The sequence below is a fragment of the Macrobrachium nipponense genome, chromosome 3, assembly GCF_015104395.2.
Source record: "Macrobrachium nipponense isolate FS-2020 chromosome 3, ASM1510439v2, whole genome shotgun sequence".
Taxonomy (NCBI): Eukaryota; Metazoa; Arthropoda; class Malacostraca; order Decapoda; family Palaemonidae; genus Macrobrachium; species Macrobrachium nipponense.
The window spans coordinates 82,932,249-82,946,602 of NC_087202.1; the positions used below are offsets into that span (position 1 = coordinate 82,932,249).

Below are 14,354 nucleotides of genomic sequence, written 5' to 3' on the forward strand. Positions count from 1 at the left end.
ATTGATGCAAGTAATGATTTTCTTATCATACCGAGTTCTATTTGTTCGCCAACAATGCAGCTTCCCATGCGATGTGGACGAGAAGCACTTCTCGTCAGTAAAGATGACCCTGCCCCAAAAGTCCAAACCCTAATCAGCATGACGTCGGGCAAAATCAAGCCTTCCCGCCTTATGTCGCTCCGTGAAGAGCTCCTTCGTCACTGGAGTTCTGTGATGAATCCCAGCAGCGTGGAGTCTGCGTCATCGATAACACTTCTAATCCAAGGTCTTCATGAATGACCTTGGCGTTGGTTAAGGGTTGCTCTCGAGCCGCCCTGATGATTGTGTTATCCTCAGCTGGGATGGTTTTCCGTGGACTCCCTGGCCCTAGCTAAGAGAACATATTATCTTAAATGTTTAACTTATAATTTATATAACATCGGAATCAATTCTAGATTCTTCGAATTTTGTACTCGATGGATTGATCATAATTTAGTAAACAATGACTGTGACGGGGTGGGCACAAATAAAATGCTCTTATAGGCTTAATTTTACCGAGACAACTCAATCGACTATCTAACTTTGTTCATGGTTGAGGTTGGCAAGGGCCAACCACCCACCGGCGTGGAATTATGGAGGTGCACCTGAAATATTACTGTGGTGTTGGAATGGCTGTGGATATCTGTAGTCTAACCAAAATTATAATAGCGAGACGAAATACATTTAAGAAAGAAACTTTCATATCAAATAAGCAAGATTAAATAACCATGAACAATGTAACATATCCACCAATCATTCAGCATAAACAACTTACGTAAGTCGTTCAAGTTCCCACTCTCCTCCCACCTTCTTATCCACAACTGTACCGTGGTGGGGGACACACCAACATCACTTGCAATTTCTCGTATCGAGAAGCCATTGTCGCGTAAAGTGACAATTCGTCCTCGCAGCGCCAGAATTGTCCCTTCTATTCATCGTGAGTGGTTATGAAGTCTGACCTATTTAAAAATCCTGCTGACGCCTCACCTCCGTTGGGATTCAGACTGTGTTCCGAGTCGAGTAAAACAATACCTATCTTCATATATCATTACATCGTTCCTTGATTGTAGGATTAGCCAATAGGGATCATAATCACCATGTTATGAAATAAAGATACTACTGTTAAATATAATAAGCTCACGTAATTATTGTTCCTGTTAATAATTACATTGAGAACTGAATATTCGTTGAGCACTGCTTCGTAAAATGAGCTCGGTAAAAGTGTTCGCGAATTCTCTAACCTATTTCTCTGTAACTAAGATTCGTATAAGTACGAGATTTTGCTTTGCTGTAGTGTATTACACCAGTACCGTAATTTTTAAGAGAATCATGAATAACAAATTATAAAGAATAGACACTTGTCCTGTACGAAGAGGCTAAAGGCTCGATTAGCCAGAAATGGATATGAACACAACAGTATAAAAAAAAAACTTCGCCTACCCTCTCCCTCCATTTCCACATCCACCCCCTTCCTCCTTCCATCTCTCATCTCTCTCTCTCTCTCTCTCTCTCTCTCTCTCTCTCTCTCTCTCTCTCTCTCTCTCTCTGAATGTTACTTTAATTTAAGTATATTTTGTACAATTTTTTTATCTATCCATCTATCTAATCTAATAATAATAATTTACAATGTTGTTTATATCTAACGATTCACTCGGTTGCTGGCATTACGGTACAGTACGGTACGGTTGATATTTAGCCTATGTGTACGGTACGGAATTACGCAATGACAATTTTACCAAAGTACGGTACGGTACTGTTCAGGTACGGAAAAATGTGCAAATTCCGTACCGTACTACCTTACCTTAGGCATGGATATATTACTTTTGCTCTACCGTTGAAAACAAGGGAATCAATTATTAATTAATTTTAGATAATAATAACCAGTGATATAGCATTTTTTTTTTACTATTATTTTCTTAGTCATCAGCAGCAGTAGGCAGCAGCAGTAGCAGCAGCAGTAGTAGTAGCTATTACTATTTTTATCTTGAGGTCAATTTTTTTCTTTCTTTCTTTAGTGACTATTGATTTGGGTTAGCAGTAAATGATTATAATGATTAGAGTGAGAGATATCTGCATGTATAGTGGAGTAGTAGAACGATAGACACTGTGATTGATGGTAAAGCTACTGTTTATAATCTTCATTTGGACTCAGGGCATCAGCCATATGCTTGTATTACGAAGGTGAAGAAGAGATGGCCGGAACATAACTGTCGGCATGGTAGCAGAAATCCGTTTGTCCACGCAACTTTTCAATTTTTTTTTTTAGCAAAGAGAGCCGCCAATTGCCTACAGATTGGTTTGAATAGGTAACTGGTTATAGTTGCTCTGTGTTACAAATAAAAATTGAGCATTTTTACCGGACATTCATTAGAGTTAAAGCCTTGATTATAGCGAAAAATTATAGCAAAATCTCGTACTGATACCAGTCTTCATTACAGGGTTATTGACCAAAAACGTGACTGCACTGTCTGTGAAACCCACAGTAAGAGAGCTTTACCAATTACAAATAACATTACCTTTTATTCAGGCTTGGAGTAATTGTCATTTATCTGAAATGTTTTTAATTACACGTTTTGAAGTTAACTGTAATTGCGTTTGTTTTTTATTTATACTTAATGGTAATCGTAATTGTAACTGAAAAGTTCAAATAATAAAGTACTTTATTTGAAATTGTTATCCTAGAGCCGCCCTCTTACTTTTCGAGAACTCATCTTAACCAAATGTAATAGAAAGATGTCTTGAGTCGCTACCCAATTTATTTATCATATTATTAAGGGAGAATCTTAACAAGCCAGCTACCAATTCTAAATTTTTTTTATTCCATTTATTTCCTTTTTTTGTGCAAAAAGTTTTGTGAATTTTTTTCCCAATATTTGAGTTTTGTATTTCAGTATTACTGAAGTTGTAATTGTAATTCGATAACAGGTCAGGTAATTATGATTCGAATTGTAATAGACATAAAGCAAACGTAATTACCCCTAACCAGCTTATATTACATAAGATATGCGACAGTAGCTACTTCATACGAAATGGATGAGCATAAAAATAATGGGAACAAAAATAAACATTTTTTTATGTATACATGGGAGAAAACTGATTAGAAATTCAGTGATTTTTCCACTGCACTTCGGCTTCTCTCGGGGCACCTGTGAATTGTTCAATCTTTAATAAATCGACTTTATCTTTCTCGGGATCTATGGGGTTCTGCACCCTTATTTGGCCAGTCAACCAATTCAAATCCTCTCGACCTTGAAACCATTCCTGGACTATTCGGCCGTATGGCTGGGGCAGCCGTCATGAATGAAAATGACAGGACTAGGTGGAAAGGGATAATTCCGCTAGTGAAGTGAAGGGAGGAAGAAATCCTGAAGAATTTTAACGTATTTTTCACCGGTGAAACCCTTCAGTCTTGGTGACATCACATATACCATATAAGGAAATCCAGGCCCACACCTTTACGGTTACAAGCCACTCCTGGCCACTTCGTAAATGTTTCCTCGGTGGTATCTGAAGGAAAACAATCTGAATTTTTTACAGTTTACGCGTTGCTTTCCGTAACAGGGAAAATAATGATATATCGTTTGGGGAAATGTAATGCTAAGTAACAACCCCTGCATTAAGATAATGTTTATTCATCTATGAGGATTAATACTCATTCAAAAGTTTTTTGGCCCCTCCAACCTCATAAACTCAAGCAGCTCGAAAGCTGATTAGTGGAATTCACGTTAAGAGAGGAACAGCACCACCTTAATAAACAGTGTTTCAAACAGACAATTAACAATTTATCATTATGAAGACATATAGAATTTTAAACGTTATCAATGACAGTAATGACCTGAGATGTTGCAATGCCAGTAACAGCCAATCAATCAATCAGTGATTTAATATATCACTTTGTTCGGTGATAATGATATCACTGCTACAGCACCCCTATTACACGCTAACAAGTTTGTCACCCAATCATGGCTAGACTGAGGTGTTGTATAAATTTTGATAGTTATCTGTCCTCTGCTAGTAGTATTCGTTATAGTCTCCAAATGAAAAGCAACATATAATTCTCCGGGCGCAGATCGTCGCTCTACAAGAAAGTGGGCTTTCAATACATGCTGTTGCACAGCGTCTTGACGTCTCCCCTACAACAGTAAATAAATGGAAAAGGAGGCACGCTTAGACTGGGAAATTGACCGACTTTGGATAGCATTTATTTATTAATTTTTTAAACAATAAACCTTATAAACCCGTGAAATTATGAAACCTAAATTACAGTTGCCTTGGTCCTGTTGAACTCTAATAGTGATTCTTTCTCTTTACTTCCCAGAATACCAAATAGCGTTCCCATAAATAAACAGGCTATAATTAATCTTGATTATCTAGGTATCTGCATGTTAATTACGTATTTCAGTTCGAAGACCTCCACCACGAATGACCACCCGTGAGGTTAACGACGACATTCGACGAGCAGCAGAAGATCCTTTTACCAATACTATTGCTATTCGTGAACGTCTGGCATTAAATGTTTCGGCTATGACGGTGCGAAGACGTCTGCATGAGGCAGGAATACCTCATAGAATTCATACCAAGAAGGAATTTCTCGCCGAACGGCATCGTGCTGATAGGCTTGCCTTTGTTCAACAGTTTGTGGGGGAGGTTATGGAATTTTGGTCTCGAGTCAAATGCAGTGACGAAAGGTCTTTTACTAGCAGAAGTCACGGCAGAATACATAACTGAAGACCGAGTAATATAAGGTGAGTTTCTATAATCATTAATAACAGACTATAATAATTATAAACAAGGGTAAGGGTATTATATTTCAAAGATTGAATAATTTTTGTCAATAACCATGTATTTACGCTAATGAATTATATTACACGAGAAGTGTGAAATTAAAAATTCCTCATTGAAAACCACCTATTAGTTCTACTATGGCCAGCTTTCAGGCATTAAGCAAATGCATTATTAATGTTATGAATAATCACGTAGGCAAACTTATAATATAGAGTACAGCCTGTTTACTGAATTAAAGAATATCATATCATAACGGACTGTTACAGATCAAAGTTAATGCTATTATAAGTATTAATCCTTGCAGATGAATAAACATTAACTTAATGCAAGGGTTGTTGCTTAGCATTTTATTTCCAAAAACGATATAACATTATTTTCCTTATTACGAAAAGCAAAGCGTAAATTGTTAAAAATTAGATTTTTTCCCTTCAGATACTACAGAAGAAACATTTACGAGGTGACCAGGAATGGGCATGTCACAGTAAACGTGTGGGGCTGGATCTTCTTACATTTATGGATATCACCAGGATTGAGTGGAGGTTCACTGGTGAAAAATGCATTGAAATTCTTCAGGATTTCTAACTTCTTTCACTTCAACCGCGGAATTATTCCTCCTCACCTGCTCCTGTCATTTTCATTCACGACCGCTGCCCCATCCATACGGCCAGAATAGTCAGGAATGGTTTCAAGGTCGAGAGGATCTGCAGTTGCTTGGCTGGCCAAGTAAGGATACAGACATGAACCTCACTGAGAATATTTAGGCTAATTTGGTAAAATGTTGGGAGCCTGAGAGGGAGAGGAGACCAGATCAACTTATGGACCACTGGGAACACAATGGAAGCTCTTCCACAACCGACCACAGATCGTCAGAAACCAAGAATCTTCTATGCCTAACAGATTGCAAGAGGTGATCTAGAAGGAAGGTGGCTGGACTTCTCACTAATATTAAAAATAAATGTAAAAATTGAGTGTGTATATTTGGATTACCCAATGGCTTCCGCTAAACTTCCATGTCGTATGACGAAAAAAAAATTGTAAACAGACCTATGCATATCGTTTAGCTCCAGGTCATGATTATTATAATTTATATATTAGAAATGTGAATTTGATATCTTAAAGGAGTTCAAAATCTAAAGGGAATTTCTCTATCCTGATTTTTTCTTTAAAAATTATGTAAAAATTATCTAAAAAGAGAACCCTAGGACATCATCAAACTACATTTCTCCACAATGGACAAGTAAATGACTGAAGGGGCTGTTTAACAATAGAGACGTCTGTCTCTTATCCTCACACGAATGATAAGAGCGAAAGGAATTTCTGTCCGTATGACATTAAAACATTTATCACAATTAATATATTAGAAAATATAAGCCAAGTAGATATGTTTATCCATATCATGTGATAATTATTGTAATGAACGGCGTGTAGGGAATAACCTCTACAGTATATTCAAGAGGGCATACAAACCCAACCATGAAGACATGAAACTTCTGAATATCAACAATTGTTTATCATTGGCAAACGAATTAAGTTTACCATATGGGAATGGTTAAAAGTTTGCACCAAGATCGGGAGTCCTTCTTCACTTTCCATTACACGTTTCATTTTGATTCTTCGGTAACGTCTAGTCTCTCTCTCTCTCTACTTTTCATTCTATATGTATTTACAAGGGAGAGTGAGTTTAACCCAATTCTTCTTCTTGTAAATGTTGTTGTATTCAGAAAATCTACAGTACTATAATAATATTAGGATAAACACTAAAAACACGCAGTCATTAAAGATAAACAAGAAAATATTTCAAGTGGAGCTTTTCGTTAGCCATACACTCTATACACGAGCATATCTAGTACTTCGTCCACTCATCGGAGTCGCAACAGGCCCACCTTACCCCTAGTCCCCCACCCATTTCAGTTGTAGTAAAGCCAGGATGAGGACATCGGTACAGCAAAAGCAAGAAGCTCGTCAGTTTGAATTACATTTTAGAATTCCAAAACCTGTAAGACGACTTAACAACAAGAATTCAATCCCCGTCACCATCCCCTTCCCGCCCCCCGAAAAAACTAAAAAATATAATGCATATATTAGTTTAGTCAAGATTGGAAGGTGTTAATGACATCAAAACTGCATAACTTAGTGCAGTGGTATTTATAGATGACATGTCATTTTAAATTAGCTAATATGAGAGAGAGAGAGAGAGAGAGAGAGAGAGAGAGAGAGAGAGAGCTAAGGTGTCGGACACTTTCAACACGTTCACTGATTTTTTGGGTATGTTCAATGATGTGCTGCTGCACTTCTCTTTTATAGCTTCCTATATATTATTGGTGAGAACGCACTGCAACCGATACTATAAACTTCGCTTACGTGATAAGGTTAAAATATCTTGTTATGATGTTCGTGATTCTCTCCAGTACCAATATAACTAAAATTTTTATCAAATGTAAGTATTGCATAATGAATATGACCGATATATAATAACAGACACGGTGGTAAGATAACGTCTTAGACGAAAGTTAAATGTTATCTTAATAAACAAACTTATATTAAAAGTGAGACAGTAATCTTAGTTACAGCGATATAACCTGCTCAGATTTCTTTTTTTTTTTCTTTTACTCCGTGTGGTGTGTGTGTCTTTCTCCACCCATACCTAATGACTCCTCCCACTGAAAGAATTCCAGAGCTTATTGGTGGAACTCTTGCTAAGAGAGGAAGAGTCCTCCCCCCATCCCCCTCAGTAAACACTGTTACCATATAATTTTTCGAAGTCCCTGAAGAAGGTGTACCAGGGAAACCTGTGTCCAGCTGTACATATACGGCGATGCCTAAATTTCCTTGTCCCTCTCTAGATGTAGATGCTGCGGTGTACCTGTTTCTGATACTGTTCTGTTGACATGTAAACATAATATCATTGGTTCGTATTCTTTTGGTAATCGTTGCATTTCTCCTCAATGTAATCTGGCCTGCAGAACATTACGTTCCATTGTATAATATAGCTATAATAAGTATTTTTTTTTCTTTTCTTGCATTATCAACTTGGATTTTTTTTTTTCTAAAAAATTACTCACGACATTTACTTGTTTTTCTCTGCTATATACATCAAGTGTTCAACGTGCGTGCGTGCAACCCTTTTTCATGAGTGTTCAGATCAGCCGTTATTCTTTTTTCTAATTTTCTTAAATTTTCATTTTTATTAAAATATATTTTATGTTTTTGTTCTTATTGCATAATTCAACGAAGCATGACAGCCACGTCTTATCATGTATAATTGTCGTTTTTTATTTTATTTTATTTACATAGATTTTTTGCATTTTGCCAAGCACTGGGGCAACCAAGGCCATTCAGCGCTGAAAAAGAAATTGACAGTAAAAGGTTTGAAATGCGTTACAAGAGGAAAACCTCAAAGCAGTTGCACTACGAACTATTGTTAGAATAGAATGGAATGGAATGGAATGGAATGGAATGGAATATGAAATTTAGGCTTGAAGCCAAGCACTGGGATCCATGGGTAGGGATTATTCAGCGCTATAATGAAATTGGTTTGACATGAATATTTATGTTGATGATTTCATAAACTGAATAAATACAGACGATTTTAAAACGACGATAAAAGCGGATATCAGCCATAAAAATTATAACTTGGCATTTCAGTGAGTGCAAACAAGAGTAACAAATTAATACATACATATACCATACACATACTCATATTCATATAAGCATGCTTATATAAACAACTTCTAGTGTATACACTACACTTTGCAACGTACCGGGAGGTCACTGTTGTTAGAGAGGACAGCAAGATGGAAGGAAGAGAATAAGAACGGAGGTACAGTAAAAGGAATGAAAGTAGTTGCAGCTAGGGGCCAAAGGGTCTCTGCAAAGACCCTTAAGTAATGCTTACATTGCACCGAATGAGGAGCACTGGGCACTAGCCCCCTACGGGGTCTATTTCTTGTTTCACCTGCTCTTACTTGCCAATTATTGGTGATGGAGTAATCTCTTCTCCCTTGACATAATCATTCTTATCTACGGTATAGTCCTCTTTTACTTCTTTGATGTTTTGGTATCTGCTTCCATTATTGTTTTGTTTGTTCTTGCTTCATATCTTTTCTCTTTGGTTTAAAACTGCTTCGTTAGGGGAGGTCTTTTCTCTAAATTTCCAGCCCATTGCAACTTTCCTCTGGTATTTCTGTCGTAGTATCTTCTTGTACCTACTCCTATTTGCATTATTTCAAATGAATTTGCAAAAGTAATATTCATATAATTTGCACCTGTTTCTGGATTTTTTACCGTTTAAGTTTTTTCCGTGAAGTATTCATTTCTCCTCGAGATTTATTTATATATCTATTTTTCTACTTCTCTCTGTATTCGTTTCTGTTTCAATATTGGTTCTTGTTATTGAAGAATATATGCTTCTTGAATTTCTCTCACTTTAAATTCCAACGTACCCTCTTTTATAGACATCCCTGTTCTTTCTCGTAATATTTTCAACTCAGGGTTGTATATATAATGCATGTATTCTTTGGACCTTGCATGATGATCTTGACCGCAGTTTTACACACTTTGGTTCACTATACTTCCATTGTGTTGCATGTCCGTCAGATCCACAATACTCACCTACTGTACAGGTTCAATTCGACAATTTTGCTTTATTACAATTTCTTATTTCTCTGTTCTGGCCTAAAATTGCTATTTTTCAAATTTTATTTTTGCGTTTATTTAATATTTATTTAGTTCTTTGTTTACTCTGTACGCCTTACAATCTTGGACTTTTCGATATATCTTTTTAAGAGTCTACCTGCATACTCTTTTCAATTGGTTCGTTACTGTTTTTTTTTTTTTTTCACATCTATATTATCTAGTTTGTTTTTATAGACATATAGTCGTCAGACGGACTCTTTGCTGTGGTTTCTATAGGCCACATCTTTTCTCTTATCTGTCTAAATGACATTTCTTCCAATGAATATTGAAGCGTTTAAACCTTGACCGACTTCCACTCCCAAAGTTTTAATACCGCCTTGGTTTTGATCAACTGAGCTAACCTGGGCATCATTCACTGCCATGCCATGCCAGAAGTCGTCGGGAGGTTCCAATTGGTCGTCATGCAACGAATATTATCAGTTTCGTCCAGGATGAGGTCCCTCTCACCAGGGAGGCCCAACGGGGGGAGGTCTAGAAATATTGTTGCCCACAGTGGTAACTGCTCTGGGATACTCACCTGAATATGCACCATACTCTCAATGCCTTAAGGGTCGGTCGTAATTCCGTCCAGAGCGGACCCAGCACTGAGGGAATGGTTTAACATATAATTTCCCACCACTCAATCACGCCGGGTACTCTAGTTCTACGGGTGGAGTGGCATGCCGTCCAACTACACCCTCCTTTAAAGTTACAAGATCAGCGATTTCAGTCAGTCATTCAATACCATGCAAAGGTCGTCAACGAAAGAGGGGGAAGGGGGAAAATTTATTGGAAGAGGAATAAAAGAGTTATTGGTCCCAATGTTTTATTGAATACACAGCAGAAAGAGTAAGTCTAAAAGAGGATAAACGCCCTGCTGTGGCTCACTAAGCCCCACCTCGTCAAGGGATTAGGATGTGGGTGTGGGCAGGTGTGGTTGGCTGCAACAGAATACTACAAGAAGAAAAAGAACATTTAGAAGCACAAGATACAAAATTATTTATCTTGGTGAAGAAATTCTGGAACAAAAGTAAAATTTTCTAGAGGCAATTTTATACAAAAAAGATGGGTATCTGGTGTGACCAGTGCTACAGAAGGGACAAGATGTTTTAACACTGTGAATTATGCTCAGGTTATCAAACTTGTAGGTTTCTAATGGTCTGAAATATTGGTGTAATGGTAAAATAACTGCCATTATGTACTTAGTGCCTTTGTCTTTCTATTGTCACCTTCATCTAGTCTAGGCTGGAAGGGTCCTTCTTTGTGTCTCACATTTTGCTAAAGATTTAATCAGGTCACACTCAACTGCAAACTAAGATGGACAATGTGAAGAAGAAGAGTTCTAAAACAGTCTTCCAATTTTTATTAAGAGAAATACATGACATATAAAAAACATGTGGATAAGTTCATTATGATATTCAAATACATTATGAATTTCGTCTGACTTTGGAATATGTAATAACTAAAAGTCAGAATCGTCACTTGTGTCTTCAATCGTTATGATTCTTTTTCTTTTGGATGAACCCAGTTCACTGTCATTTGAAAACTTCTCGTTTTCTTCTGCTTCACTTAACTCCCTGGATAACTCACTAGTACTTTTCTCTGAATGGTTATGATTTGTACTTCCACTGTCATCTTCTGTTCTTTGCTTCTTTCTGACTTGATCATTTGAGTTTTCACCCTCTTTCTTGGACATGTGAAAAGATTTTGACACAGAGCTGTTATTACTCCTACTTTTATGACCACTGCTGCTACTTTGACTACCACTAGTACTGCTGTTTTCTTTCTTGTTCTTTTTTGAGCTGCTTGTAACAAGTTGTGATTGCGGACGTTGAAGCACATCCCGGTTTTTAGTAGTCCTTCCTTCATCTTCACTTTTAATTTGAACTCTCTGGTTACTGCCACCATTACTGCAGCCTTCACCTTCATTCTGTCTCAACAAAGCCCTTAAATTAGAATCCCCATAACTAACATCTTTCCTTGTTCCTCCAACAGCCATTGCACTTGGGGACAGTCCCATCTCTGCCTTGGGGCCTAAAAAGAAAATGAAAGGTGGAGCTTTAAAATTTCATAAACAATGCAAATCATAAACAGATACCAGAGTAAACCGACGTTCAAAAAATTAAAAAGTAACTATTTTGTTATGTCTTTTAACATGCATTCCTTAAAGCTCAGATATATTAATATTTTCCAAAAATATCTGTCACATGAAACTGATGAATGATCTAGAGATTACTCCTTCTATTTACGATGTATGTATGTATGTATGTATGTATGTATGTATGTATGTATGTATGTATGTATGTGTGTGTGTGTGTGTGTGTGTGTGTGTGTGTGTGTGTGTGTGTGTGTGTGTATTGACAGATAACTGCTTTCTTGCTGCACTTGTTTACTTGGAAAATTTATCATTTTTTTATTAGTTTAGTTTGCTATTAGCTGGAACAGTTTACGTAAAAATTTCACTCCTCCACGGCTTACGCAGTATTATTGTTCTCTCTCTCTCTCTCTCGCTCTCTCTCTCTGCTCTCTCTCTCTCTCTGATCCTGGGTTCTCTCCTTTTATTGGTGGTGTTTTGGGGGCCTTGGCAGTAAACGAGATTACTTATCAAAGTGCAAACCTCCGAGAAGGCAGTATCAGGTCACCAGGTTTGGCATATTTTTGGTCTGGCTGGCATAAGAAAATTATATCAATATGCCAAACCTTATTTGGCATAATTTTGGCATATTTCCAAATCTACTTTTATTCATAAATTATATTTCTTAAATTTACACTAAAAATAACGAGAGATATTTTGATTTTTAGATGTTACTTGCGTGGCACCCAGTCTTGTCGGAAGTCAGTTAATTCTAGAGTAAATTATAAACCTCACCCAGGTACGCATGTAGCAGATCACAACCTGGCCAGCATTGCAAAAAAAAAAAAAAAAAAAAAAAAAAAAAAAGCCTTAATGAATCTCTCAGAGTAAAAATCAGTTCCACTGGATAGTATTAGAGTTTGGCAGGAGGAACAAACCTTTATTGTAAAACCCCCTTTATTTCTTCGCACCTTTGGCACCTGTGGACAGCAGTACACAACTGTACTTTATTCTAGTATTTTAATTTTACACCTTTGATTTATTATTATTCATTAATTGGAGAAGGCTTGTTGCCACTAGCGCATATATTTTAGCTGTGTTTTCATTAGTGTATGTTATCTGCGAGACAACATGTCTCGAGTAGTTAGGCATGCGCTAGGAAAGTGCAGTGGTAACCATTGTTAATGGTTAAATTTACGGAAAAGTGTTAAATTCCCATAGAAAACTTACAATATTCAATCTAGCGTGGAAATCCTTTCTGGTAACCCTGCATGTAGAGGCCATTGTCTCCCCGGTAACCAATTCATTATTTAACCCTGGATAGGTGTGACGGATCGAGCACGACCCGAGGAGTGCTTCAAAAAACATGTTTTTTCCCCATAAATCATCATCTATCTCAAATCTAGGTGTGATTGACCTGCAAGAGACAAGAAGCAGTTCACACACTACAATCACATCAGAACCTGCATTCGCCTTGCCTTTGTCCTTCCCCTTTTCTGAGGTTGAACGGGTGGGGATAGAAAGGCAGTTAAGCAGTGATTTCCTGTCTAACACTGTTCACACTGGTATAGTTTTGTATTGTTGGAAACTGTGGGTGGATGGCGTGTGTACAATACACATGCCATTAGTTTTGGCTGAGATGCCTTATATTGCCATTTGGTCCAATTTCATTCAAATGCCAATTTCTTAGTTTTTGCTTTATTAGAAAGTGATGTTGATGATAATTTAGAGATTGCTGACACCTCTATGGCAAACAATTTGAGAGTATGTATGTATGTATATATATATATATATATATATATATATATATATATATATATATATATATATATATATATATATATATAGATATATATATATATATATATATATATATACAATAAAAGGAGCCCATAAAAACACCAAAATATATAGAGAGAAATACTACATTTCAGAGACTGCTGTCTCCCTCTTCAAGCCAATGAATGAGAAAAGTTACAGAACAGGTGGTATTTATACCAAGAGGTCCATCCACAGGTAAGCCAATATAGGTCACTCCCGCTGATAATCTTCTTTTAATCTTCTTAAGCACCAGAGGAATGAAAACCTGGTCGATGACATCTGGTTCCGATGCTCCCTTTGAGATACACATTACCTGCCTCTCTTTTATCAAGGCCGATTCTATCATTTGACTCTTGTACTGGCAGTTGTTGCTATAAATTAAATGTGACAAATTCCAGTTTATACTATGGTTATGTTCATTTATATGGTTGAAAATGGCTGAGTTTTTTGTATCTAGAACTATGTTTTACAAGTAAATTGCCTAATTCGTTCCAAGCCCTACAAAAACACCCCCAGTAAATTTTACAATAAAGCTAAACTGACCAATAAACAATGAAATACAACAATTTGGACGATCAATACCTAACCTAACCATGACTGTACCTGTAAATAAAGTGTATTAGTGTACAGGGTACAAGAAATACTAAACGTACATGTACGTAAGTATGTAGTAAAATGTGGAACCTTACCTTTCGAGTGAGGCAATGTCCAAAAGTGGCGACAGAGGAGGACAAATGGCAGAAAACATGAACACTTAACTTTACGAAACACATTAAAAAATTGCAGAAAATATTAACACTAAACTTACGAAACACATTAACAAAAGGCAGAAAACATTTACACTTCTTGATTATCTCCATCTTCGTCTCCACAGAATGCATCCTCTTCTTTCCGTGAACTTCAGCAACATTCTTGGGACCCATGGCCAAAGACATAAGTAATTAAGTTCACACACAACACGATAAAGTAACTTACAGTACAA

At 36.8% G+C, this 14,354-nt stretch overlaps 1 protein-coding gene across 1 annotated transcript in view; it reads right to left on the bottom strand.

Annotated features, from left to right (window-relative positions):
• Window positions 1-10,825: 10,825 nt before the first annotated feature.
• Window positions 10,826-14,354, bottom strand: part of LOC135222432 (ATP-dependent DNA helicase Q1-like) — a 196,984-nt gene continuing 193,455 nt past the window's right edge. Inside the window, exon 13 of the mRNA XM_064260519.1 lies at window positions 10,826-11,511. Coding sequence (XP_064116589.1) covers window positions 10,940-11,511 — 572 coding nt within the window. The 3' untranslated portion in view covers window positions 10,826-10,939. The remainder of the gene's footprint in view (window positions 11,512-14,354) is intronic.